The 26348-nt window shown below is 44.7% G+C and overlaps 5 protein-coding genes and 1 long non-coding RNA gene across 6 annotated transcripts in view; 1 reads left to right on the forward strand and 5 right to left on the reverse strand.

Moving 5' to 3' along the window:
- Positions 1-92: 92 nt before the first annotated feature.
- Positions 93-1716, forward strand: LOC138633981 (uncharacterized). The gene is made up of 2 exons (XR_011311928.1): positions 93-180; positions 779-1716. It is a non-coding gene; the product is annotated as an uncharacterized lncRNA (long non-coding RNA).
- LOC138633980 (guanine nucleotide-binding protein G(I)/G(S)/G(O) subunit gamma-10) lies at positions 1291-5623 on the reverse strand. The gene is made up of 3 exons (XM_069720544.1): positions 5453-5623; positions 3622-3748; positions 1291-2582 (listed from the first exon to the last, which is right to left on the reverse strand). Exons 1-2 carry the CDS (start codon positions 5540-5542, stop codon positions 3623-3625), a joined length of 216 nt encoding a protein of 71 aa, XP_069576645.1. The 5' UTR covers positions 5543-5623; the 3' UTR covers positions 1291-2582; position 3622.
- A 2569-nt stretch (positions 5624-8192) lies between these two features.
- nanos3 (nanos homolog 3) lies at positions 8193-8855 on the reverse strand. The gene has a single exon (XM_069720548.1). It carries the CDS (start codon positions 8853-8855, stop codon positions 8193-8195), a length of 663 nt encoding a protein of 220 aa, XP_069576649.1.
- Positions 8856-10183: 1328 nt separating this feature from the next.
- Positions 10184-12787, reverse strand: LOC138633990 (afadin- and alpha-actinin-binding protein B). The gene is made up of 8 exons (XM_069720554.1): positions 12642-12787; positions 12440-12560; positions 11539-11683; positions 11294-11397; positions 11046-11207; positions 10752-10854; positions 10505-10667; positions 10184-10268 (listed from the first exon to the last, which is right to left on the reverse strand). The coding sequence occupies exons 1-8, from the start codon at positions 12734-12736 to the stop codon at positions 10184-10186; spliced, it is 978 nt and encodes a 325-aa protein (XP_069576655.1). The 5' UTR covers positions 12737-12787.
- Positions 12788-14250: 1463 nt separating this feature from the next.
- LOC138633991 (uromodulin-like) lies at positions 14251-17875 on the reverse strand. Its single transcript, XM_069720555.1, has 9 exons — positions 17857-17875; positions 16982-17770; positions 16423-16836; positions 16053-16261; positions 15649-15800; positions 14983-15225; positions 14736-14895; positions 14558-14633; positions 14251-14462 (listed from the first exon to the last, which is right to left on the reverse strand). Exons 1-9 carry the CDS (start codon positions 17873-17875, stop codon positions 14443-14445), a joined length of 2082 nt encoding a protein of 693 aa, XP_069576656.1. The 3' UTR covers positions 14251-14442.
- Positions 17876-21005: 3130 nt separating this feature from the next.
- Positions 21006-26348, reverse strand: part of slc26a11 (solute carrier family 26 member 11) — a 6393-nt gene continuing 1050 nt past the window's right edge. The window contains exons 3-15 of the mRNA XM_069720549.1: positions 26149-26348; positions 25404-25596; positions 25110-25195; positions 24077-24296; positions 23815-23993; positions 23639-23711; positions 23266-23377; positions 23053-23108; positions 22619-22759; positions 22400-22527; positions 21442-21541; positions 21232-21365; positions 21006-21138 (exon numbers count right to left, since the gene is read on the reverse strand). The exon at positions 26149-26348 is cut by the window's right edge and continues 17 nt beyond it. Of these exons, the coding sequence (XP_069576650.1) occupies positions 21025-21138; positions 21232-21365; positions 21442-21541; positions 22400-22527; positions 22619-22759; positions 23053-23108; positions 23266-23377; positions 23639-23711; positions 23815-23993; positions 24077-24296; positions 25110-25195; positions 25404-25596; positions 26149-26348 (1736 nt within the window). The 3' untranslated portion in view covers positions 21006-21024. The remainder of the gene's footprint in view (positions 21139-21231; positions 21366-21441; positions 21542-22399; positions 22528-22618; positions 22760-23052; positions 23109-23265; positions 23378-23638; positions 23712-23814; positions 23994-24076; positions 24297-25109; positions 25196-25403; positions 25597-26148) is intronic.

The raw sequence follows: 26348 nt of genomic DNA on the forward strand, positions 1-26348 counted from the left end.
CCTCATGAAGACTTCAGTAACAGAACATTTCAACTTCTCATCTGTCCTGTCTCCCACTGTCTCTCCTTCCAGTGAGGAGGAGGAGGAGGAGCTGAGGGAGGAAGATCCTGGTTCCTCAGACGGCCGTGAAGACGCCTCAGATCTGGTCTGCGGGCTCATCAGAGAAATCTCCTCTCTGAAGTTAGTTTCATTTATTTTCATCCACTGTTTCTTGTTATTTCATCACTTCCTCTTCCACCTCTTCCCTCCCGCAGCTGAACGTTTGACTTTTACTACCATTGGTCAGTTTCATCCCCCCCCCCCACCCCACCCACCTCTGCTTCTATTGGCTGGAGTCAGATCTGTCAGCTGTCCATCTCGTCCGATCAAACCCTGAAAGTTTAAGATCTGATGTAGATTAAATCGATCTGACATGTTGTGAGTTGGTAGTAATCAAAATACTATTTCCCCTCCATAGATCCACAAATTTGACAAATCAGTGAGAGAAAAATAAGCAAGTGTGAGAGAAACGGTGACAAAATGTTTGAATGAAGTTTGGATTAACAACAGTTCAGCAAAAGAAGAAGAGATTTATAAATTCACCTCAATGAAACTCAGCTGTACGTCGAGAAGTACAGAAAATATGAAGCGCTTCGTTTCTTCTATTATAACCTTTAGTTTCCTCCACTGTCTCTCAACGTCTTCACCCTCTGTTCATCTTGTCATCTTAAAATCTGGTAGAAAAGCACTGCACTGCTCAGAAAACCAAGTCAGGATTTAATCTGCATCCTTCTTCTAGTCGAAAGGTGATGGCGGCTCACCGAGAGCTGGAGAACCTGCGTCGCACCTCCAAAGCTTCAAGGAGCTCCACATGTTGAGGATTCATTTCACGTTCCCGTCATCCTGATCTCACCGTTGCCCCGAGGGTTCATGGGTAAAGACGCCATCTTTTAGAAACATTTCAATATTTCACTCCTTTTTCACACTTCTGGCATCAACATCAGCTCCAATGTTCAGTTTGGTTACTTCGTTGTTTCGGTTCTTCCCAAATGAAGCTGCATGTTGTTTGTTCAGTCAGTAATCAGAAGATTATTAAGATCCAGAGAGGAATCAGCACACAGCTGGCTTATAGTCTGTCAAATGATTTCACAAATAGAGTGATGACATAAAATGAACACCGTTTAGATCGTTATAACTTTTAGCACACAAACTCATTCACAGTCGTTTTCGGTGTTTTTAGAGCTGGAATGTTGTTTTTAGAAGGATTGATATTAAAAAAATTAATAATTAAAAAAAAAATAAAAATCAGCATTTCATCTGTCTGAAAAAGTAGTTTAATTTTCAAAATACCGCCCACAGTAGCAAAGTGATAAAGATACAGGCTTACAGTAGTGAAGGTTTTGGTTGATTAATGCAACAAGTCACTGCAGCACGATTCAAACAAACACTGAAGGATTTCAGAGATTTGGACACTTCTGTGATTTATATTAAATTTCCTGGCACTATCAAATAGTGTAAGGCCTCTTTTTTTATTATTAAAAGACAGGAACATATATAGGCTAATAAAATGACCCTTAACAGGCTGTTAAATATATACAAAGAGAGGACGTGAATCCCACAAGTGACCTGGCAGGTAGAAGTCTGTACCGTGTTGTTCAGATCAGAGAACATACGAGTCGTTTAAAACGGCATCAGTTCAGCTAGACAGCGAACAAACTGTCTGTTGGCCACAAACACTTCAACCTTTGGTTTGTGTTCACACACAATATGAAAAATAAGATCAAATGTTCCTATTCTTAAACAGCAGCTGTTTAAAATAAAGTTTGATTGCTCTTCCACCTGCCACCTGAATCACAAGAGGAAGTTGTACTTTCAGTTTTCATGAATGTGGGCTGAACTTCACTGACTGAAGAACCAGGGAACCAAGAAGGGCTTCATTATTAGAACCTCACTGACTGAAGAACCAGGGAACCAAGAAGGGCTTCATTATTAGAACCTCACTGACTGAAGAACCAGGGAACCAAGAAGGGCTTCATTATTAGAACCTCACTGACTGAAGAACCAGGGAACCAAGAAGGGCTTCATTATTAGAACCTCACTGACTGAAGAACCAGGGAACCAAGAAGGGCTTCATTATTAGAACCTCACTGACTGAAGAACCAGGGAACCAAGAAGGGCTTCATTATTAGAACCTCACTGACTGAAGAACCAGGGAACCAAGAAGGGCTTCATTATTAGAACCTCACTGACTGAAGAACCAGGGAACCAAGAAGGGCTTCATTATTAGAACCTCACTGACTGAAGAACCAGGGAACCAAGAAGGGCTTCATTATTAGAACCTCACTGACTGAAGAACCAGGGAACCAAGAAGGGCTTCATTATTAGTGGAGTTAGTGTCAAGAACAGATTGTGAGTTTGGCCCTGCGCTGATGTAACAGATGGGAGTTATGATACCGTTAGTTTTGGCAAATAAGTGGCCCCCCCCCCAACCCATCAGCCCCATGTGCATCATCCTGGGAGGAGCAGCTGATAGATGTAGAGCGAATGAGAAGAGAAGAAAGCCTTCGACGGACAAATTGTGAAATCCTCCGCGTTTCCTTCTGCTGTGGACAGAAAAACAGAAACAAAGGAATCCAAGCTGAAAACAGTTTTAAAACTCGTTGAAGATGTTTGAATGTCGGAGTATATTTAATATATCTGCTGTGAAAAACAACCCTTCTTCTATCTGACGGCTTCTCCTCATCTTTAACCTCATGTGAGCTCTCATCAGAGTCACTGTGTGGGTGAAGAGCTTCACTGTTACAGAGAAACAGGTCTGAACTTTATCACAGGAGCACTTCCACATCATATTCAATGAACTAACAGTAAGTAGTTTGGACGATGGAAGAGTTCCTGTTTAGAAAGTACAACTCAACACAGAGCTGCTTTGTTCTGACACCCAGTCTCGGTTTACTAATCGAAGTTAAAGAGGCCCTTTGACCAAAGCCACCAACGCAGATATTGGAACTTACAGTCTTTAAATCAAATTGAGCCTTTATTAGCCAAATATGTTTTATGACCAATAGAATGTGAAGAAATTCCCATCACAAGTGATTCAAACACAGGAATTGTTGTATTGTTGGGTTTCTCTGTATAATGTTGTAAAGTTCCACTGGAAGGACTTTAGTGTTCATGGGTGTAATTAAGTCGATAAACTCTCCGACCATCACGACCGTGTCAGAGGTTCGTTCACACCTTCAAACACGGCCCACGGGTGGGCCTCTGAAACTAGAGCCCCTCAGGGAGAGGTACCGGTTTGGGTTAAAATTATCACTTGACACATGTTGTGCATTAAAGGTTACTACTTCCTTAAAGTAAACCGTTGTCGCCATAGCAACAGTAAAACAAACACTGTTGTAAACAACTATTCACCCAACCTGCCTCCTTTAAATGAAGGAAAATAAACGCGTCTATTCTCCAGCTCACACGGCAGCCACAATAAAGCATCCTATCGGACCTGAAGGCATCGTGTCCGTACCGATTTAATGTGAGGTCAAAGGTCATTTAATGATGAGACACCCAAGACACCCAATTGTCGTAACTGTGGGTCGTAATAAGCTGCTTGCACAAAAAGTCCTCAATAAAAACAAAGAGCAGACCTACCTCAGAACAGGGAGCAGGACTTTGGGGGTCTGAAAGGATTATCGCTGGAGGGCACCCCCATGAGGAGAGGGTCCTTGGAGGCATTCTGCATGCAGAAGTTTCTCAGATCAGCAGCAGCCTGGGACACCTGCACAGGTGACGGACACGTTACAGCAAAAAACAACATCAAGGGTCTTAACACGGCGTTGGGCCACGATGTGCAGCATCAGAGCACCATGGGGACCTCCACCCAACAGGTAGGGCACTATATAAACCAGCATCAGAGCACCATGGGGACCTCCACCCAACAGGTAGGGCACTATATAAACCAGCATCAGAGCACCATGGGGACCTCCACCCAACAGGTAGGGCACTAAACCAGTATAAACCAGCATCAGAGCACCATGGGGACCTCCACCCAACAGGTAGGGCACTATATAAACCAGCATCAGAGCACCATGGGGACCTCCACCCAACAGGTAGGGCACTATATAAACCAGCATCAGAGCACCATGGGGACCTCCACCCAACAGGTAGGGCACTATATAAACCAGCATCAGAGCACCATGGGGACCTCCACCCAACAGGTAGGGCACTATATAAACCAGCATCAGAGCACCATGGGGACCTCCACCCAACAGGTAGGGCACTATATAAACCAGCATCAGAGCACCATGGGGACCTCCACCCAACAGGTAGGGCACTATATAAACCAGCATCAGAGCACCATGGGGACCTCCACCCAACAGGTAGGGCACTATATAAACCAGCATCAGAGCACCATGGGGACCTCCACCCAACAGGTAGGGCACTATATAAACCAGCATCAGAGCACCATGGGGACCTCCACCCAACAGGTAGGGCACTATATAAACCAGCATCAGAACACCATGGGGACCTCCACCCAACAGGTAGGGCACTATATAAACCAGCATCAGAGCACCATGGGGACCTCCACCCAACAGGTAGGGCACTATATAAACCAGCATCAGAGCACCATGGGGACCTCCACCCAACAGGTAGGGCACTATATAAACCAGCATCAGAGCACCATGGGGACCTCCACCCAACAGGTAGGGCACTATATAAACCAGCATCAGAGCACCATGGGGACCTCCACCCAACAGGTAGGGCACTATATAAACCAGCATCAGAGCACCATGGGGACCTCCACCCAACAGGTAGGGCACTATATAAACCAGCATCAGAGCACCATGGGGACCTCCACCCAACAGGTAGGGCACTATATAAACCAGCATCAGAGCACCATGGGGACCTCCACCCAACAGGTAGGGCACTATATAAACCAGCATCAGAGCACCATGGGGACCTCCACCCAACAGGTAGGGCACTGTATAAACCAGCATCAGAGCACCATGGGGACCTCCACCCAACAGGTAGGGTACTGTATAAACCAGCATCAGTCGGGCTCCAGCATCCAGGTGAGCCCTTTAATGTCTGCAGGTGCGAGAAAACAGAAACAGCCAATCACATGCAGAGCAGCTGTGACGTCGTGGTTTGACTACAACAGACTAACTGGAGCTTTTTTTGCATAATATTTGCAAGTACCGTCGCAACACGCGACCGCTGCCTTTAGACTGATTCACCTTCATCCTTCAGACAACCAACAGAACAAGGTTTCACTTTTACAAACTAATGAGTTCCTCAAACCAACTGACAGCCTTCAAACTTGGAAAGAAACGTGTTCGCTTGTCGACCAGAAACCGCTTTCCGTGCCTCCAGTGGACTTTGTTGGACAGAGTTGAATGTCCATGTCTGCTGTGTCTCCGCCATTCAGCAGCAGGACAGCTCGCTCTTCCGTGTTTGTGTGTCTGCGCTGGGGGGTTCGTACCTTGATCCTCCGGATACTGGCCTCTAACCGCAGCTGCTTCACGGCCCTCTGAGCGATGATTAAGTTGTTGCTGGCGTTGTTGTTGGACATGACGGCGGCTGCTTTCTGTTCACGGCCAACACGAAGCGGAAATTAAGCCCAACTGCTCTGAAAAGACTGAACCGAGTGGGAAACTTCACTCACTCCGGGCCCCGCCCCTTCTTTGCTGCAAGGCCATTCTATTGGGCTGTAGTCCTGTCAATCAAAAGGTACAGCGAAAGCCGCGCCCCTGCATACACTGACCATTATTATGAGTTTCCTAGAGAGCAATGGAGGATCGTGTGACCTTCAGCCACAGCTCAGGGCTTATTCACCTCCTTATTTAACTGAGACCAGTTTGATGGCACTCTGAATAAAATATAAATTCTGCCATAGAAGCAATTTTGATGCACTCATACTTTACTTTGGTATCAAATACCATTTGATACCACTTTATACTTTCAATCCACTACATCAAAGGGAAATATTGTACTTTCTACTCCACTACATTTGACTGACAGCTTTAGTTACTTTTCAGATGAATATTTCACACAATATTTTAAAATACAACACATTGTTTCAGATCAAACGAGTGGTTTCCAATGTTTTTGGCTTCTGACATCTTATAAAATTCAGTGTGCCATCAGGGTCACATTTCTGATGTCTATATGTTGTTAACAGCTCCACCAGAGAGATTTTTCCTTTAAGACTTCTCACGTGGTTTCATTTCAGTAAATGTTCAACGGTTACAATATCTACCGCAAACAAATCAAAGACCAGAAGAAAAGTCCAAAAGCTGGAAACAGATTTGTGTATCAGAACTTTTTTTTTTTTTTTCTTACCTCTCCCACTAGTGCTGGAAAAATTTTAACCCCTTTAGTTTTTTTTATATTTCTGCATAAATATCAACTAAAGCATCATCAGATTTAAACACAAGTTCTAAAAGTAGGAAAAGAGAACACGATTAAACAAATGAGACAAAAATATTATGCTTGGCAATTTATCTATTAAGGAAGATGATCCTGTATTACATGTGTGACATTACACATCACCCACACTGTTCCCTGATTGGTCCGTCCTGTAGATTCAAACAGGATTTCCAGACTATAATCAGGAAACTAGATGCGCGCAACAGTCTGGCAGTCAAGCTGTTCTGGCCCAGATGCAACAAAACCGACCCGAACCATGATATCACATCACAGAGAGGATGCTTCAATGCAAAGTTTCACTTCTCTTTGAAACCAAAAAGTTCTGTTTTAGTCACATTCATTCACCAAAACATTTTTCCAATAACAATCTGGCTTGAGTACGTGATCTTAAACCAACTGAAGAGGTTATTTTTGGAGACGTGTCTTTCTCCTCGCTTGCAGGAGGAATCTGTGTGTCTGTGTATTGGTGGAGTCCAAACTCTTTAGAGATGGTTCTGTAACCTTTTCCAGGCTGAAGAGCATCAACATTTCTTTTTCCGATATTCTCAGAACTCTCCTGTGTTTGTGCCGATTCACTTCCTCAAACACGTTGTGATAATGAGACTTCAGTCCAGATCTGTTCTTTAAATAAAGCCACCTGGCTGCATTCTCACACCTGATTGTCGTCCCACTGACTGAAAACACCTGACTTTAATTTCATCTTCAAACTACTAATCCTAGCGCTCCATCCATGTTTGTCACTCACATATGTAATATTGGTTCGTTTTCCTGAATAAACAGTATATTTGTATGCAGAAATACAGAAACTATTACCTTCAACCACACAGGGGTTATGCTTATTTAACGTCTAACAGTTTGATCGTACCTTCAATAAAATATCTATCAATGTATTGTGAGGTGAACGTCAGCAACTAAATAAAAGATAAAACATCTGAACACAAAGTCTTGATTTATTTCAAGATAATTCACAAGCAAACATAAAAAGAATAAACATGGATGTTGGTAAGTACACATGCATGTACATAAATACTGATATATAGACATTTTCAGAACACATAAAACAAAACAAAAAAAAGGCCATTTGTTGAACGAGTCTCCTGATGGAGGGAGAACCAATGGAGTCCAGTGTATGTTAAAAATGTCCCCAGATATTAATTCAACATGGTCTTTTGAGAGTGACAACTCTGCAAGCCAGGCATGATTTAAAGTCTGTAACACAGTTCAAAAATATACTTTTTCATGCACACGAGGTTCAATTTGTTTTTCTTCATCTGACGGATAAATCCAACGTGACATCAACACCAAGGAAGTTTGACTCATTAGAGATGTTCTCAATCCAATCTTTGACAAGGAGGTCATGAGCCTGCCGGTAAACGCTCTTTCATATTAATAATGTGAAACTGTAATCTTCACTATATAAAAAAATAAATAACAAATATAATGTAATAAGACAAACAAACAACATCTGTACTGTTTTCTTAAAAGTTACAAATGAGGTGATTGCTGCTCTGGTGCACACAGCGACAGCTGCTGGTGTGTTCAGAGTGTGTTAGTGACCTCCAACCTCCGGACAGCAACTAAATACACGGTCGAACCAATAAGACAAGGAGGCCATGATGTAACCAGAATCATAAATACACAGCACACGTGCCAAAGCATGCAAATTAAAATCCAACAACAAAAACACACAAAAGCAAAACAACACTCGTGCAAAATAAACAGAATAAAAATGCACACAGCAAGCATTAACTGAAAGGTGCCTCCGGTGTCGCGTGTTCTGTCCTGCAGCCCGTTCAGCGGTGTGACCTGGCGTACACGGAGGTGTACGCGCTGTCCACCTGGGGACAGAAACGCTTGGTGTGCGCTTTGGCCCCCGTGGCGCCGCACAGAGGACACACGTACTGGCGCAGGTAGGGACACAGAATGTCTCCTGCCTGGTTCTTCAGCCGGTGGGATCCGTACACCAGCTCGGACTCCCCGTTGTGCTTGCAGAAACTGCAGAACACGCGCCCAGGAGCTGCAGGTGAAGCTGGAGGAGTTCTTAAACCGGACATCTTCTTGCGGTCTTTGGGCCCGCGGGAACCACTCGGTTTTGGCACGAGCTTCAGATCCAATGTGTGTGTTGAAGCAGCACCACAGAAGTCTGGTGGGAACCGCAAACCATTAGCTGGGTGAGCAGAGTCATCTGGTGATCTACATCCACGGGAGGAGTCCGGTGCGCCGAGGTCACGTTCTCCGGGTGTGTCGATGCCGGCAGAATCCAGAACCAGACTCAGGCTGTCCACCACCGAGTGCGCAGCTCTGGACGCTGGCAGGGAGGACTCGGTGTTCCAGCACTGGATCTCTCTGATGGTGTCCGACAGTCCCATGTAGTCTCTCCAGGGCTGGAAACTTTGGTTTTCGGACCCCATGATGCGCGGCAGGTGATGGAAGAGTCCCCAAACCAAGCCGTTCATTCTAGCTTGTGTTCCCTGTCCGTCAGTCTCCCCTCAGCCAGATGAAGAGTTGCTGACTTTGTGAAAAAAAAGATGTTAAGGACCGAACAAGAAACCACGACGTCGTTTGGAAGCTGAACTAATTCAAATGAGCAAAGACTAACTAACAAAGAGGTGGAGCTGAACTGTGAAGCTGCACGTGGGAAGGTGAAGGCGAGGTGTTCGGGTCACCGATAGGTCAGCAAGCAGTTGACTGACAGCGGAACAACCAATCACAGTTGCTTGCACTGAGTTGGAGGCGTGCTGGAACAGGGCCAACTCACCTTGTTGATCACCTCTCAATTGAGTGTTGATCAATGGCACGCGATGCAGTCAATCATGTGACCTCATGCACAGCACGTGCAAGTCACTTGGTTTCCTCCAATCAAAAGTTGGATGGTGCCATATCCTGTCATGCACCGTGACATGAGCCCTTTAAGAGCCACCTTGTTTCATCTCATTTTAGCAATTCTTTCTAATATTCAAGTCTTGCTTAAATGATTTGTTTATGGAGATAAAGGAAGGGGGGGAAAGGGGAGGGGGGGCAGATCTAATTTAATGTGATTTAAACTGGGACAAAATGCTTCAATATGTGGAGCAGAATATGTGTATCACAGAAACCTGCTTGTCCCAGTACAATGCCCATTTATATGATCATAATGTTGTCATACTTTATTAAAATAATGACACGATGAAAGAAGATGTGAAAGTGTAGAGGAGGAGGAGGCTCAACGAGCCTGTCGATGAAGAGGATCATCAGCCGGCTGACGTTGAGCCGTGCTGCGTTCAAATGGCTCGTGGTTACAGACGTCGGTGCGCACAGTATGCTCGGCGTTCAAGTGGTTACGTCGTAAAAACACCGTTGCTAGGTAACAGCAACGTGGACGGCGTCTAGAAGATACAGAGGCTAACGTAATGTAGGAAATGCAAAGACTGAAGGAAAAGAGGGTCAACATGTTCCTCAGTCGTAGGCTGTTATCCAAGTTATGAAGACAAACTCTGGTGACTAAAACTACAATATATTCCAACAAAAAATGAACCTCCATGACCTCTGACCTTTCTGTAAACGTCAGTAAACACATCACAACTCGTGAACTCGAGGCTTAAAGAAAATCTTAATTTCCTGTCGACCTCAACTGACCGATAGAGGCAGAACAAAGTCTTTACACAGCTTCCTGTTTCCATGAGTCAACAGCACCGCGTCCACATGGAGAAAAGAACACGGCAAGGTAAAAATATCATGTCTTTATTCATTATTTTCTAAAAAGTAGAAATAAGGTACAATGTGCATGTCACTCATCAAAACTGAACTAAAGTGACCAGTCCAAATATGAATCCGGGGGTGTGTGGAGGATCCGGTCGGCTCCACCTTCCCACATATCAGCGTCTCTGGATCTAGAAGAAACGAGAGGAACCAGCGAAGTGGAAGCAGCAAGAACGGAGAGAAACATCAAATCCAAGTTAACTTCAATATTAGCAGCACTTTAATAAAAGGGTAGAAAGCTACGTAAAGCGCAAGACAAAGATACTTTTATTTAATTAGTAAATAGTAAGTGATGGGTTGCAGGAAAGCACAATGCTCTGGAAGCTGCATGTGCAAATACCTGCTGTAAAACTGAGTCTTCACTGACCTGCGATGGTGTGGTAGATTGAGGGCGGAGTAGAGCTCAGGTGTGCTGGGAGTTGGAACTCTTCCCTGATGTAACCCAGGAACAGCAGCAACGCCCCACTGGCCGGATGATGGAGTAATGGGAAGACAGCCGGACATGCTGCTGGACCCCAAACCTGACAAACCTGAAGCCAAACGCACACGACGGGTTTAGTTGAAGACGTCCGGAGTGAGATTATTCACCACGTTAAAACATGAGCGTCACTCACTCTCTCCTCGGTGGTTGCTCGGTGCTCCTCGGACAAACGAAGGGGAGTCACACAGATACTGCTGCTTCACCAGAGAAGCTTTCTGCTGTTCAAAATCACGGCGCTGGAGACACAAACAATGTAATGTACACGGTAAAAGCCTGATTTTAGGCCAGAATGAGGAAACTACTGTAAAGGCCCAATCTGGTCTGTCCAGCCTGATGGACAGGCGGCCATGACACAGCGAATACCTCTTGGAATATATAGTCAGTCATGTGACCCTTTAAAACAGCCTCTGCCTCCTTTTCTTCCCACCTCGTGGCTCAGTCTGATGGCAGCATCAGTGAAGGACTGCCGCTCCTTTTCAAAAGTCCTCCTGTGGTGACGGAGCTCTGCCCGGCGCCTCTGAAGACGCTCCCACTCTTCCAAAAAGTAGCAGTCAGCCAGCTCCGAGGGGACGGGGGTTACGAGGCTGTCCTGCACAATCAAACCGCAGAGAGGACGTCTGACACCGGCTATAGTTCACGTGAGAAAGTGTGCGTGTGCACATTGGACAGTTTTACCTGCAGCAGCTGCTGTTGTAATCTGACAAGCTGTTGACTTTCTTTCAGTTCAGTTTCTAGTTGAGCCAGCAGCTTGTCGTAGTCGGTATCAGCAGCAGTCGGACCTGCACACACAGCGTGTTCCTCACACCACACTTTCTCCATTATCATTCGCAAAATCAGAAAGTAACGATCACTATGGCCTTCGTAAAAATGACAACATTTCAAAGGAATCGCTCTTGAGAGCATGAAATGAGGGCGTTCACCTCCAGACAGGACGTCCTGCAGTCTCTTCTGCACTTGCCTCCAACCCTGGACAACTCCTCCCGTCACATGTTCACCAAGCGCCTCCTCAGCTTCATCCAACCTTTGATCTCCACGTTGGCTCGCGTCCTCCGACTCCGATAGTGTCTGAGATAGAAGGCGAGACGGGTGTCGTGTAGACAGCAGAACCTTTTTTATCAAAACAGTCTGAACACAGTGTTTTAACTGTGTTCCTGAGCTTTCTGTTGCTTCAGTCTTCCTCAGTAGGATTGTACATGTTCACAAGGGCAGATTTAAAGAGTCCTTGGTGATGGTGGCTGAACATTCAGTGTTAGGGATGAAATATTTTATTCATGCTTACATTTTCTTTAGTGTAGAATCACCTGAAACTAAGAATCATTGTGTTTAAAAGGAGCGCTTGTTATCTACATGGGGAGTGAGTCCCCTTCTACAGATGCACCATGTTTCTACAGCAGCCCAGAAGGGACAAATCAACAGTCCACTCTCCTGTGACACTGCAGCGATGCTCCGTAGCTGTAGGTTCATGTGTATCCCAAAGGTTACTGCTACCTGGGAATTTAGATTGCGATACCAAGTCATCATATTTCTGGGATGGCCTATGTTTTATCCCTGTTGAACATCACTACCATCTACTGGAGACATTTGGCATTAAATAGGCCTAATAATGGCCGAACTCACACAGTTAATGAAAGCGAAATCTCATTGTTTCCGCCAACATGTTCTCTTGAAGAGCTTCTACTCTAAACGGACTTTGCCTCAGATTGTTTTTCCCATTAATTGTCCTTTTTATATTATTCCTTTGGGATGTACTCACTTGGTGAAGTCAGTTACTAACCACCACTGGCCTTAGTTTAAAAGGCTGTTCATTCCATCCTTCCTGACCTGCTCCATGTCGACTCGGAGTGCGTGGAGTAAAGTAGTGAGGCTGTGACGCAGCTTCATCGCCTCTCTGAGCTCTGCTTCTCTGCGCTCCAGCATCAGACGTAGCGTTGCCTCCTCTCGTCTATAAAAGGTGGAGAGAGCAAGTGAAGAGTAGAAAGAGGTGAAAAGATCAGAAAGTGCCTGAAAACAGCAGCCGACTCACTTTGAATCGGGCCTGAAGGATTTGATTGGTGGTTCTCTTCTGCCTCTCCCTCCGGGGGGGAAGTTCAGCACCTCTATGGCTGCATAGAGAAGCATCTCAGGATGGGAGGAACATTTGTGTGGATTATTATGTCAGATGAGCCTCACTGGGTCCTTTCTCTCGGTGTCTGCCGGTCAGCTGCGACAGCCTCTCCTTCAGTCTGTTGCTGTGCAGCTCTCGACGTCGCAGCTCGGCCTCCTGCTGGTTGCACTGCAGCTGCAGACCGGAGCGCTGGCAAGAGGGAAGCTGTTTTTGAGAAAGTGTGGAGGTGTTCAGATTGTAATGTGTCACACATACATGCACCTTACTTTGGCCCGCTCACATCTCAGCATGTCCTGAAGCCTGGCCACATGCTCATCCATCTCGTTAAATTGCTGCTACAAGATAGAAGTTTCTCCTCAGAGTTGGAAGCACTAATCTGTCTCGTTTAAGTCATTTCCACCCACCCTGACAGAGTCCCCGTGCTCTCCGTGCTCCTCTCTGTCCGCCCACCAGAGGTCGCTGTGATGGTCATTCAGAGGGTTGAGGCCAGGATCCTGAAGCAGAAAGGAGGCTGTAGCAAAATAAGCAAAAAACAGGGAAAAGGGGGAAATTGAAGACAACAATATGATGCCAAGAGGGAAAAGAATTGGACATGGATTTCCCAGCATCCATGTTCTGAAGTTTAAAGGTGAAACACTCCAACCTGAGGACTCCTGGTGTCCTCCAACTCTCCTCTGGCCAAACACTGAAGCCATCTGGGTTCAATAATCACACAGCGACAAGTGGAAACTTAACACAAACAAATCTAACGTGTGCAGGTCAGACAGAATATGTACTCATCCGCACACCTTTCTGGAACTTTATATCAAGTTGTCCTCACCTGAGCAGGAAATCCTCCTCAGGTACATGCGGCCTCCTTTATTTCCAGGTGGCGTCACTTTAACTAATTATCACTCACAATAAACACCAGACTGCAGCTTTCAACTCAAAGTTATTGAGTCCAACTGCTTACAGGATTGATATTAGTCACTACTTCTCATACGAGGCACTTTCTGAGGGTGTTGATTTGCCAAGTTAAAAGAAATATCCTCAATGGGAGGGGCAACCCTGATTACCCCGGAGACACGCCCAGCTGATTACCTTCAGATCAGTTTTTAAGGCCTTTACATCACCTGTGTGGTGACTTTTACTCTTGTATTCTGTTTTCAGGAGCCTAAATGCAGCAAACTCAGCGTTTGTTAGCAACATTTGTGGTCTTGATCTATTCAATTGACACTCGACACACCGATTCTGGTGACATCCTGTAGATTTATGACATGTGTGACCACATACATGTTACAGTACATCATCCTTTCACCGTGTTTAAATGAACAGTTCACTGATTCCACAGATGTTGACGTGTGCACGTCCTTCAGTCTTTGTGCTTTTACTTTGACACTGAAACACCTCACGTTGGATTGACAGTTAAAGTCTGGCATTAGATCTGAAGGAGTCTCAGAGTTAGAGAAAATACATTATAGAAATATTCTACATGATATCATGTCTGTACTGAAAATAAAAACAGAATTGATTGATGTCTTAAATTTTTATTACAACTCCTTATATATTTTTTTGATTACAACCATTGCGAGAGCAGTAAAACGGAGCAATGTTACAAAGTCTGTTAGGATTTCATCATAAAACATAATAGAAAAGAAATGATTATTTCATGTGTTATGAATTAAAAACAAATCAACATCCCAACTATAATGTGTTTGTATTATTGTTGCATGTTACCAGCTCACTCAGCTGACTTGTCCCCTGAAAATAAAGAAAAAGAAACAGCAGTTATTGATTAAATATTGATCACTGAATACAGACATCAGTCCTGAAACCAGATTGTAATTTATGCTCACATATGATCGGTCCAACGGTGATGGGCGTCACGGAGGCAGAGTTGGAAACGGAGCGAGAAGTCCTGCTTGTGCATTGCTTCGAGGTGAACGGGGAAGGGAGACAAGAGGTGCCATCAAAACCCAAAGTTTAAGCAGCACTGAATATGGATGAGTGTGTTTGCTGCAGATTTCAACTCACTGGAACACAGTAGGAAGTCCTGCGGTTACACAGGCCGAGGCTGCAGTGCAGGTAAACGTCTCTGTATTCACCCTGCAGCAGGAAAAACAGAGCAGAGAAACGAGCCCGGAGGGACGAGCCGCTCTCAGCCAGCGACACCTGTCGGCGGTCGGCGGGACACCTGTCAGAGAGGATGGAGAAGGTCAGCAGGGCTGTTACACCTCAGTGTCCCACGGAGCGTCTGCTGAGGCTCGAGAGGTGCACGTACTTGTTCTGGATGAGAGGGTACCGATCGGGATCATTCGGGTTCGACGAGTGAGAGGCGAAACAGTTCTCCAGAACGACTGCAAAGCTCGGGTCGGTGTCCTCCACAGAGACGCCCACGTACAGCGGAGAGCCCACGGGGAGGGTGACCCGGCCTGCCGGGTACGTCTCCGTATAGTTGGAGGTGCGGAACAGAGACATCGAGGCTCTGGCTCTTGTTCCAGAACCTGAAATGCCATCTGTCAACCTGCCAGGAAAATATATATTTGTTGTTATATTCCTTTATCATTCCAGAAAGTTCTAGACACTGTTGTTTTTTTGGAAGCGACGATGATCCTGCAACAGCTGCAGCTAAAAGATGGAGGGAAACATTCTTCTTTTGACTTCATGTCAGTGAAGATCTATAAAGTGTGACCGTGCCTGGTGTTTCTCCTGCTACATCCTCCGTGAGGTACCTGAGGTTTCTACAGTTCGTGTGCAGTTGTCCTTTAAAACCATAAACAAGGATTCAAACTGGTGGAGGGATGGAGGGATTAACTTTACAATACTTCTTGAATACAATTCCACACTTATATTATGATATTAAAATAACCGTTACACACATGGTGGTTGTTGTACACCTGCATTTGGTGAGTGATGTTCCAGTTATGCTCATTAAAGTGCTACTTACGACAGGGAGGGTCTGATAGCCACGTTCAGGCGGGTGTCTGTGTCCAGGGGATAAACACAGGAGAAGGGAAGACTCGTAGGAAGGGTGGAGGATGAGTTATCTACTGGGTAGATGAATAAACTGTTGGAGTAGATGGCATGTGTGCGGTTGGTCTGAAAGAGAGGCGAGTAGATTATCAGCCAGTTTAATGATTATGTCAGCTTGGCAGGGCGTATTAGAAGCAGCAGTATGTCCAGTGTTTGCTGACCGGGAAAAGTCATTTTAATTTTTAGTACTGAGACCATATTAATTATGTATTTAAGGCAGTTGTGTATGAGGGCTACAGAAGGAAGGAGAGAGAGAGAGAGAGAGAGAGAGAGAGAGAGAGAGAGAGAGAGAGAGAGAGAGAGAGGTCAGGTCTTTACCGTCAGTGTGTTTCCACAGGAACCTGTCTGAGCGTCCGCTTCGTACCAAACGGTGTCATCATGCACTCTGACCCAGGAGCAGTTGCGGACAGCCAGGTTTCCAGAGAAAGGGTTCAAACCAGTGGACGCCATGCCGGCCAGCTGCAGTCCTATTCCCAGTTTCTCACGGCCACAAACCAGCGTGAAGGGCAGAAATGGTGGGTGCTGGACTGAAGACAAAGATTCATGGTCACAGAATCCAAACCAAAGACAGGAGATGAGATAGAAAATACTAAATGAGACCAGGATGAGAATCTTGGTGAACCTCCATCACACTAGGAAACTTCAACTGTCCCATGTCAAAGCATTTAGGAAACAACATTAGACTTACATTCACATACAGCGCTGGCGTCCTCGCTATGAACACAGTTGTGGACCCCGAACCCTGAATGTCTGCAGTCCGTTATGGATGATTCCCTTCCAGAACATGCGACGTTGTCCATCCAGATGGGTCCTCTGCCCTGTCCAAAAGCTGCATTAGATGGTGCTGATCGAGCCCTGCCACAGCCCAGCTGTCTGCACACCACGTTGGCATCGTTCAGGTCCCAGACATCGTCACACACGGTCCCCCACTGCCCTGCATGGTAGACCTCCACTCTGCCAGAGCAGGAGCTGTTTCCTCCGTTGGCCAGGCGGACCTGCCCCTCCACTGCTGTGCTGCTGTCTGCTGTGGTCGTCTCAGTCATATCCTGTGTTCTTGGAGAAGATGTGGTTGAAGAAACTCCAGGATCTGCTCTGTCCTCCTCTGTTTACAATGTAAAAACAGCTGATTATTTTGCTCATGAACTGTTGAATTTGAGAACAAGAGTTATCTTCAGTTAAAGGAATGGATTAGATGAGAACACTGAATCTGCTCTTACTCTGCTGAGACATTTGAAAAGGAACAATACCTGCACAGTATGCACGGTTGCATGAAGTTGGGGCCACAAGTTTGTAGACGTAGAAGTTTCCATAGCAGCGTTTGACTTGGATGGTGTATGGATTGGAATTGCAGCAATTGCTAACCCATGAGTTACACACAGTACGATTTACAATTTCGTGTGACTGCGTGGGATTCGGTTCTTTTACCCACAAAGTAGAGGCGGTTCCACACCTTGAGTCAGGTATACACCTGTCTGGAATATGAGCACTGGCTCGCTGCAGGAACAGGCGGTACCAGCCTTGCCACGAACGAGTCCTGTCACACTTGTTCAATATCTGTCGGTTGTTTATTGAACGCCAGTCATCATGTAATGCAGTGTAATTCTCACAGGGGTCGGCACACCGGGCAGTGCCGTTAAAATGGATGCAGTCCATGCCTAAAGGACAAACTGTGAGCTCACAGTTGTACTGGACAGATTGGGAAGGCTGGCCGGATCGGGTTCTGGAGGCAGCAGCTGGCTCCAGGCAGTCATAGGAGCCTGGTGTGTTATGGCAGATCTTCGGTGTCTTGCACGGTGAGTCCGGGATGGAGCACTCGTCAGTGTCCACGCAGCCGCTGTCTGGAGCCCACTGGTAGCCGTGGCTGCAGCACGAAGAGTCACTGCAGAGTTTTGTATCGTAGCAGGTGATACCATCGCCTACGAAGCCGTCTTTGCAGACACAAGAGACGGCCTGGCTGGCGAAGGAGTCGCCTCTTTCCTGCGACTCCAAGCAGGTGGCTTCATCGTGACATGCGTCACAGCCGGTAACGAGCGTCCCTGCGGAAAGTACGGCGACACTTTGATGCTCGCTGTTGCAACGTTTGAGTATCTGTCACATGCAAGTGATATTAAATGAACTAAACCTTTCTGATTCAGGGTCATTTGTGTATTCTGAGAACATTTATGCAGAAACCAAAACTGTAGAGTTGAGTAAACAGTGTGAGATTTACATTTCTTGCATCAAAATGACAAATGTTCAATTTAGTATTAAGAGTATCACTGTTCTGATATTTATAAGGACATATTTCATCTTTCCATACTCCACATGTCTGATGGTGGATTATTATTACAAAGGCAAGTTAAGCAGTTAAATTCTGCTCAGGCCCACAGAACTTTATTTCAAATCTTAGTTTCCAAATATATATCTAAAATATAATCAACATAATATAATTAAGATCTGTGAAAGAGGCAGTTCAAAATATGAATCAAGTGTAAGTTCATCCAAATTTAACTAAAGGAGAAATTTTTGGAAATTGCCTAGAAAATTTCAAGTAAATATGTTCATGTGTGTGTTCATGTGTTATCGGTGAACATGTAATAATTACAGCTCGTCCAGATGTGACAAATAAATTCATAAAAACACCCCAAAAGATGTAATTTCACAGTGAATATACAGTAGTCTTAACTAAATAAGAGGAGATTTTACCTGAAGTACTTCCTGTAAAAATATGTAAAAGTATGAGTGAAAACAACCCCGCAGGAACTCCCATTATGGACCACATCCACCAAACACACTTGCTGGAAAAAAAGACAAAGGACACGTTTAAAAAAACATATTTTATGCTGCCTAATGCTGCATAAGCTTGATGATTCTTCCCATCTCTGTGCTTACCGTGGAGAGACTGAGGGAGCGTCCAGCAGTGAAAAGGTTGAAGGAGAGAAGCTACCAGTGAGTGAGACTGTGAGAATTTATAGGCCCGTTTCTGTTTGTAAAGGACACTTCAAGGTCATTGTGAACATAAATGAGTTGCCAACAGCACTGATTCCTATGACATCAAAAGAGTTACTTATTAATCAAATAAAACAAAAAGGATCAATTTCAAACAGAACTGTCATAAAACCAAAACCTTGAGTCAATACGAGGTATTTTATGGTGTTACAATCCATCTCAGGTTTGGAAAAATAGCCCATTTATAACCATCTGAAATGACAGAGTACATCCCTTTGACCTGGTAGTCTTATCTTGAGGTCCACTTTGATGTTTTATTTTAATATCTAAGTTTTAAGATGTACTATTAGTGGAGGAAATACTCTCCTTTACTGAAATACTAGTGCCAATAAACAAATACAACAAAATCCTCTAGTAAAAGACAAGTACCTCAAAACTGTACCTAAGTAAAGTACTTGAATAAATGTCGATACACTTTCCACCATAATTATGTTCATTCCATCATAAATGCACTGAAAGCATTAAATGATTCTTAATGTCAGCTAACATCATGTGAATCTCAACATTGGTCATCATGTATGAATTAAACCAGCACATGTAGCCGATTATTATTTACTGCATGTCCCTGTTGGACGTGGTCTTATGTAATGATATGGCTTTGAGTTGTTCCTTTGAGAGGAGCGGCTCACGCTGAATGTTCATGGACAAACACTGAAAACACAAGAGGGACTCGCCTTTCTTATTCTCCCAGTTTGATTTATTTCCTTTTTATTATATTGACTGTTCCCTTCTTTTCATTATTTTCTGTAATTCTTTGACACTTTATTATATCTTCACCGTAACATTTCTAAACCAGGATAAATGATTGACTGGCTGCTTTGTTTCAGTGTGAGAAGATTGTGCTCATAAGATTTTTACAGCACTTTTTGCTGGTAAGTATGTTTGTGCAATAGCTTGAACACTGTCTTGGAGGGATTTTGTGTACCTGTCAGGACATATTCAAGAATATGACTGATGTTACAGATCAGATAACCAAAACCCACCATGAGGCAGAATATGTCACAACACACGGGGACAGGGCGCTGGACTTTGGGGGTGTTTTGACTGCTTTCATGTCGGACAGTCGATCGTAGTCTGTAATAAAAAAAAAACATGTTCACATGTTCACTATCGTAGATCGGGAAATGTTTCCCTGATGAACTTTTATTTTGAAATCGGAGAAAGCAGCATGAAGAATGAGTGACAGATTCAGATGATCAAACCTGCACAAACACTTTCATACACGAGACACCAGCTTCAACATCTGGACTTATTGTTCGTTACTGTTTAAGTGATGTTTTTACAAATTTCATCAAGGTCATTAAAAACGACGCAGCTTTTTTCTGCCATGGCAACCATTTCTTTACAAACATAACAACAAGAGAAATCTATTTGTTTTGCATTAAACTTTATACATATCAATAAATAACAGGACTGATGATAGGTGGCCTGTGTGGTGGCAGCTCACCTTCAGACCTACAACATAACAGACTGAATCACCTGTTAATAAAAATACATACAGTCAGTATTATTGTTTGTTATTATTTCCTCATTTATATAAAATGCTCTATAAAGCAGAATTAGACTTCTGGTCCAGTGTTGTTGTGTGATCGTAACGTAGTGCTGTAACTTGGGAGATTCAACAAGGATTTTTAAAGTCAAGTTTTACAGATAAAACGGTTCGTGCAACTCTTTGCTTGGAGAAGAAGAGGTGTTTAACGTGGCCACTGGGAGACACCGTACACCGTCAATAAATCAGTCAGTTTAAACTTTTTAAATTCTTTAACAGCTTAATAATCCCACGAGAGACGTCTCTGGTTAACGTTGCTTCTGTCCAGCGCATTGACTGTATATAAAAAGTGATGTAGTCTCCGGGTCTGAAAAATGAAGCCAATGCGGGAATTGCCTTAAAGTGCAGTACCACTGAGGACCACTAGTGGCTGGCTTAAAAAAAAAAACTCTGGCTCGAATAGACTCCCATTCAGCCTTCTCTCTGGAAATACACAATTATTTAAATTGCTGGTCCTTTAAAAAAAAAAAAATTCCATAATTATCACATATTAAGTCTTCAAAGAAAAGTATGTTTGGGGGTGTTTCTGGTTTGATTGACATGCCTGGGGTGCAGTCTGGTTCCTGGTATAGGTGGGCGGGTGTAGTGTGCTCAGGTTCTCCGTCAGAACTCCTCCCCAGATCAAATACGGTAAAAAAACAAAATAAGATGCTGACATCAGAAATTCCAGATTCGAGGCTCCAAAACGGCCGATCTCAAAACCAGTCGGTGACATGTGACGGGCTGCTGCGTGGTCCGGCGTCAAACATCTCCTCAGTCAGTGTCATCGAGGAGGTTCTCCGACTCCAGTTGCAGCGCTGCCTCCACACTGTGAGAGTACCTGAAGCCCTGCAGGTCAGCTGTGAGGAGAACCTCCAGAACCGGTGGCTGGAGGAGGGAGGAGGTCACAGACAGACACAATGACAGTCACACATCCTGCCGCAGCACTCAGTAAAAGCATGCGAGGACTGAAGCTCGTACCTGCAGTCCAGTAAAGACCAGCTGCACCTGTCGTAGTTTGAACTGCCTCAGCAGGTCTCTCAGCTCGCTGATCACCGTGTAATCTATGACGCTGACATGATGGCAGTCCAGCACCACAGAGCGGGGGGGGGACGCTGAGGGACAGACGGTAAAACCCAGTCAGGAGATGCAACCGAAGGAGAAGAGGTGGCGCACGTTAATCAGACGTACCCTGGAGGGCCTGAGTGTGGATGACGTGGCTGAGATACTCCGTGGCAGGAAAACTGAGGCCGCTGCTCAACTCCATCAGCAGCACGCCGCGATCGGACACCTGCACACACAAGCACATCCTGATGTTCAACACGCTGCAGCAGGCCGTCGGACGGTTTGTTGGACAAACGCTTCCTCCTCGTATTCCACTTCAGAGAGGGAATTCCTGGATTTCAAAGTGGAAGAAGTGAGATGGAGTACAACTGAGTAAATGTTCATCGGTCTGAGTCACTCGGTCACTCACTGAAGGGAGTTCTGATTGAAATGTTACATCAAAAACCAGATCAGACCAACTTTGACCTTTTAAATGAGTCTTCGTCTGAACCTGCTGCGTTGGAAAGATTTCCCTGTAAACACCAACTGAAGGTGGAGGATACTGATGAAAAGGTACATCGTGGTATTTGTAATTTTATCATTCAGAAACCATCTTTCTGTTTTCGGATGATCCAGCTAATCAGATCTTTGGAAAATCAACATCCCTCATGAATTGAGGGATGTTTGAGGAGCTTCTTGCTAAATAGTTGAACTGTTGTCATGATGGCAGTTATCACCAATGACAGGAAGTAAAGGCATTAAACAAACAAATTAGCATTTCCCAGCATGCCTTTTTCCTTGGTAACTTTCAGTAGGAAAGCAACCAAATTATGTAAATAGGCTCAAGTGATTGGGTGCAAATTATTTCCTATTTATCTTCAATGAAACATGTAATTTGGTAACATTTCAATAAAGATAAATAAAAGATATATAAAATAGGCTGTGGCTCAAAACCATAAGTGTGACGCACGAGGTGGGATGTTGATGAATATACTGCAGCTTCCTCTGAAGAGAGCTCTGGTGTCCCAACGCAGCGCGCCGATTCACTTCATCTGAAGCACATCACTAGTTCTAACTGTTGAACGTAACAGGTGGACGGTGGAACCTTTATCTGGGGTCTGGCCGCGCTGTGCAGCAGCAGGGCTCCAGAAACAGCGACGCCTCCCAGGATGCCGTACTGCACCTGCCAGAAACTCATCAGGAACGTCACACCAAAAGGCAGCAGGTCCGGCTCTGAGGGAGACGCAGCAACATCACAACGTCCACGTCACCACCCAAAACACCACAGGTTGACTGGAAATAGAATATTAATGCAGACACTCACTGCGTATCCTCCACATCTGCAGCACGACACGGTAGTCCACCATCGGAGCTACCGCACAGATGATGACAGCCGCCAGACAAGCTTTGGGGATGTAGTAGAAGGCCGGCATGAGGAAGGCCAAGGACAGCAGCACTATCACACCTGAAACAAAAAAAACACAGAGACACGGTGAAAAACAGGAAACAGGAAGCCAGTGAAGGTAAAGTTACATCAATATAATATATATATATATATATATATATATATATATATATATATATATATAATAGACTGCTTCCAGACAACGATTTAATGCCTGTTTCCTTTCACACTTCTGCCACCTCAATAGTGGAGGAAGGAGGAAGTACAGCAGAGAGAAGTGGAGATGACGTTAACACACCTCACCACAAGAGGGCAGAAGAGTTACAGTAAAAGATGAAAGTGTCTCGACTCACTGGTGACGATTCCTCCGGCTGGAGTACAAACTCCGGTCTGGGAGTTCACTGCTGTCCTGGATGTGAGGAGAAAACATGACAGGTAAATATCTCACACACACACACACACACACACGCACGCACGCACACACACACACACACACACACACACACACACACACACACACACACACACACACACACACACACACACACACACACACACACACACACCTCCCGAAGCTGCCAGTGACAGGATATGCGGACACAAAGGAGCCCATGATGTTGGTCACACCGATTGCCAGCAGCTCCTGGTTGGCATCGATCCGGTAGTCGTTCTGACTGGCTGAGGAGGAACAGGAAGTTCAAATACATTATGGTGTATACTGTCAATCAAACCAGACACGCCCCCAAACAGACCTCTCTTTAAGGCCTAATATCTAATTAACTATGAAATTATTTTCAGAAAGACTTGTGAACAATATCTACTGACTTTAATGAGAGAAGTTGATGCTCTTTGAATGAGAATGAAATGGAGCCAGCCCCTGGTGGCCCTCAGGGGTACTACACTTTAAGGGACTTCTGCAGGGGGGCTTAAACCACTTACCAAAAGCTTTTGCGATAGCGATGCTCTCCAGCAGACCCATGAAGGGGATCACAGCCAGCCCTCCCCCGAAACCCTGAACACAACACAGAGAGCACGACAGATTTAGAGAAGTGAAAACTGCAACTGGATCATTTCGAGCCTTTCTCCTGTTCCAGACTCATCCTTCCTCTCCGCACCTCCACAATCTCTCCAAAGGAGACGACGGTGCCGTTGGCTGTGGTGTCCGAGGTGGGCGGCGGCCTGAACGGCGGGAGTCCCTGCGAAGTTTTCCCAGTGATGGTAAACACGTGATGACCGTAGGCGTCCCAGGAAAATGCAACGAGGCATGCAGCCACGACCACCAGAGCGTTACGCACTGACAGGAAACATGAAGAAATGGAAGTTATCCTGAATGAACCAGCTGTTGTGTGATTGTTTTAACACCACGCAGATACTGACTGGTAGCAACGGCCCACACGAGCTTCCTGGCCGCTCGGGAGACGGCGGGCGCGTCGTCGTCGGAGCCCAGACGGGTCTTCATGAACATCAACATGATGAGCAGAGCGAGACACAGCAGGCCCAGGACCACGTCACCTGTTCTGGCCTCCGGGATCTTGTCGAAGGTGTCGTAAACCTCCAGGAAGAACTGCTGCCGGACGCCCTGGAGGCCCAGAAGATTCTGCAGACAGGAAACGCGTCACAGCGCTGACAGCATGAACACCTGCTCTCATTCACCAGGTTAATGTGCTTTCACACCCAAAGCAATAAAAATGCTCTTTAAAACATTTTAGGGCTGAAATCTGTGGCTGTTTTTAATTATTCATTAGTTTGTTAAGAGCAAGATGTTTTTTCTTCTTTCAAATCTTAATAATCAGTTTCACTACAAGAACTTGTTCCACCACTACGTTATTTCCTCATTCAAGACAGATCTCGTGATCCTAAATGCATATTTTAGGTTAAATAGATTAATGATTGTTTTCGTGAGTCGTTTAGTCTGTGGAACTTTAAATAAAGTTTAATCAATCATCAATAGTTGTCAGTTCATTTTCTGTCCACTGATTATTCAACTCATCATTTCAGCTCCAATCTTCATTAAAAGTTCTCCTACTTTAAAGAATTATGATAAAGATATTGTTACTGAGGATATTTTGTATTAACTCTGTTGAACCAACTATGTAATGAAAACACTGTTTTTAAATATCTTTAAGCTTTTTACTTGAATTCCATGAAACTGATATCAGAGTTCAAACGCCACCTTTCTAATAATTCACACTGAATGCAGAAATGATTTGATTTAGTTTTGAATGGTTTGTGTACTATATTTATGTACTATTTTTTTATTTTAGTCACTTTTTACAGTTGAATTGTAAAGTTTCCTGCTGTGCAGGCACAGCTTTGTGTATATATGTATATATATATGTATATATATGTATATGCAGAGATGTGTGAGGCATTATGTTTGCTGCTGTATGTGCATGTGTGTTTTACTCACTTTGAACTGGCCGAAGCCGATCGTTACTGCAGCAGCACAAGTGAAGCCTTTTATTACAGGAAAGGAGATGAAGTCCAGCAGGAAACCTGCAGAAGACAAGCAGAGCCATGAAGGATTTACACACACCAAACACCAAATACTGAATACAGCCGAGATCCACACGATTAACAGAACAACAGCGTGGATGAAGTTCTGAAGTTACAAACGAAGTGACTGTTTGGACCTCTGCAGCTCTGAACCATCGGAGCTTTATACAAACTGGTGTCACAAGGTTTCCACGTGACCTCGGCTCACCTAATCTCAGTAACGCCATCGCGGCCTGGATGAGTCCACACAGCAGGCTGAGCAGCACGGCTCGGTGCGGCTGCCCCCCCACAACGGAGGAGCACAGGAGGGACATGATGGCCGTGGGACCCAGTGTCACGTCCTTAGAGGTCCCCAGGAGGGTGTAGATGAATCCCCCCATGAAGGCGGAGTAAAGTCCGTACTGGGGACAGAAATGCTGTCAGATTAAAGACTGTCTTCACTTTATGTCTCCGTTACAAAGAGAAGTATTATTATTATGATTATATTATTATTTGTCTTAAAGCTTCAATGTTTATCATTGTTTCATTACTTATTTGGCACATAGAACAGCAGAAAAGAGTAAAAAGGCTCCTCTTACCTATTTACCAGAATTTTTTAATGTTATTGAAAGTTAAAAACCCAAAGATATTTAATCAAAACCCAAATATATTTAATCAAAACCCAAAGCTATTTAATTAACAACAATACAAAATAGCACAAAGGAGAAAAAAAGGAATTTGAGAAGCAAATGTTTGACATTTTTGGTTCTGAAAATATTTTGTGAATAAATGAATAATTTCAGCTGTAATAATAAATAAAGAAACTTAAATCTTTTGTAAAAGTAAAAACATATTTGTGCTCATGATGTTGTTAGTAAATCCTTAATGTGACAGATACTTTACATATGAAATGCAGCCAGCTGGGACGTCTGCAGGATGTCGAATCTGAAGGGAAGTTACGAGCTGCATCTGACCTGCACAGGAAGTCCGGCGACTTCAGCGTAAGCGAGCGCCTGCGGGACCGTCGTCAGGCCGACGGTGACGCCTGCCAGGACGTCCATCTGCAGACACTTCAGCGTGTAGTGAGGCGACCAGGACAGGACGGGCAGCCAGGCCCGTAGGGCGCTGCAGGTGCAGCAGCGCCGGGACGACGCTCCTCTCTGCAGGAGACGCT

Source organism: Brachyistius frenatus, unplaced genomic scaffold (assembly GCF_029030835.1).
Source record: "Brachyistius frenatus isolate BFR_SWC_R1_liver_20210118 unplaced genomic scaffold, ASM2903083v1 Contig_243, whole genome shotgun sequence".
NCBI classification, from domain to species: domain Eukaryota; kingdom Metazoa; phylum Chordata; class Actinopteri; family Embiotocidae; genus Brachyistius; species Brachyistius frenatus.

Excerpts from the sequence above, each read along its gene's own strand:
- LOC138633980 (XM_069720544.1), bottom strand. The coding sequence starts at position 5,542 with ATGTCCAACAACAACGCCAGCAACAACTTAATCATCGCTCAGAGGGCC. Across the intron at positions 3,749-5,452 it reads CCAGTATCCGGAGGATCAAG|GTGTCCCAGGCTGCTGCTGA; the intron begins GTACGAACCCCC and ends TCACCTGTGCAG.
- nanos3 (XM_069720548.1), bottom strand. The coding sequence starts at position 8,855 with ATGAACGGCTTGGTTTGGGGACTCTTCCATCACCTGCCGCGCATCATG.
- LOC138633990 (XM_069720554.1), bottom strand. The coding sequence starts at position 12,736 with ATGCTTCTCTATGCAGCCATAGAGGTGCTGAACTTCCCCCCCGGAGGG. Across the intron at positions 11,684-12,439 it reads TCCGAGTCGACATGGAGCAG|ACACTATCGGAGTCGGAGGA; the intron begins GTCAGGAAGGAT and ends CTTCTATCTCAG. Across the intron at positions 10,269-10,504 it reads AATCTACCACACCATCGCAG|ATCCAGAGACGCTGATATGT; the intron begins GTCAGTGAAGAC and ends CGTTTCTTCTAG.
- LOC138633991 (XM_069720555.1), bottom strand. Across the intron at positions 14,634-14,735 it reads GGACTTCCTACTGTGTTCCA|CAATGCACAAGCAGGACTTC; the intron begins GTGAGTTGAAAT and ends TTCACCTCGAAG. Across the intron at positions 14,463-14,557 it reads CACCGTTGGACCGATCATAT|GGGACAAGTCAGCTGAGTGA; the intron begins GTGAGCATAAAT and ends CTTTATTTTCAG.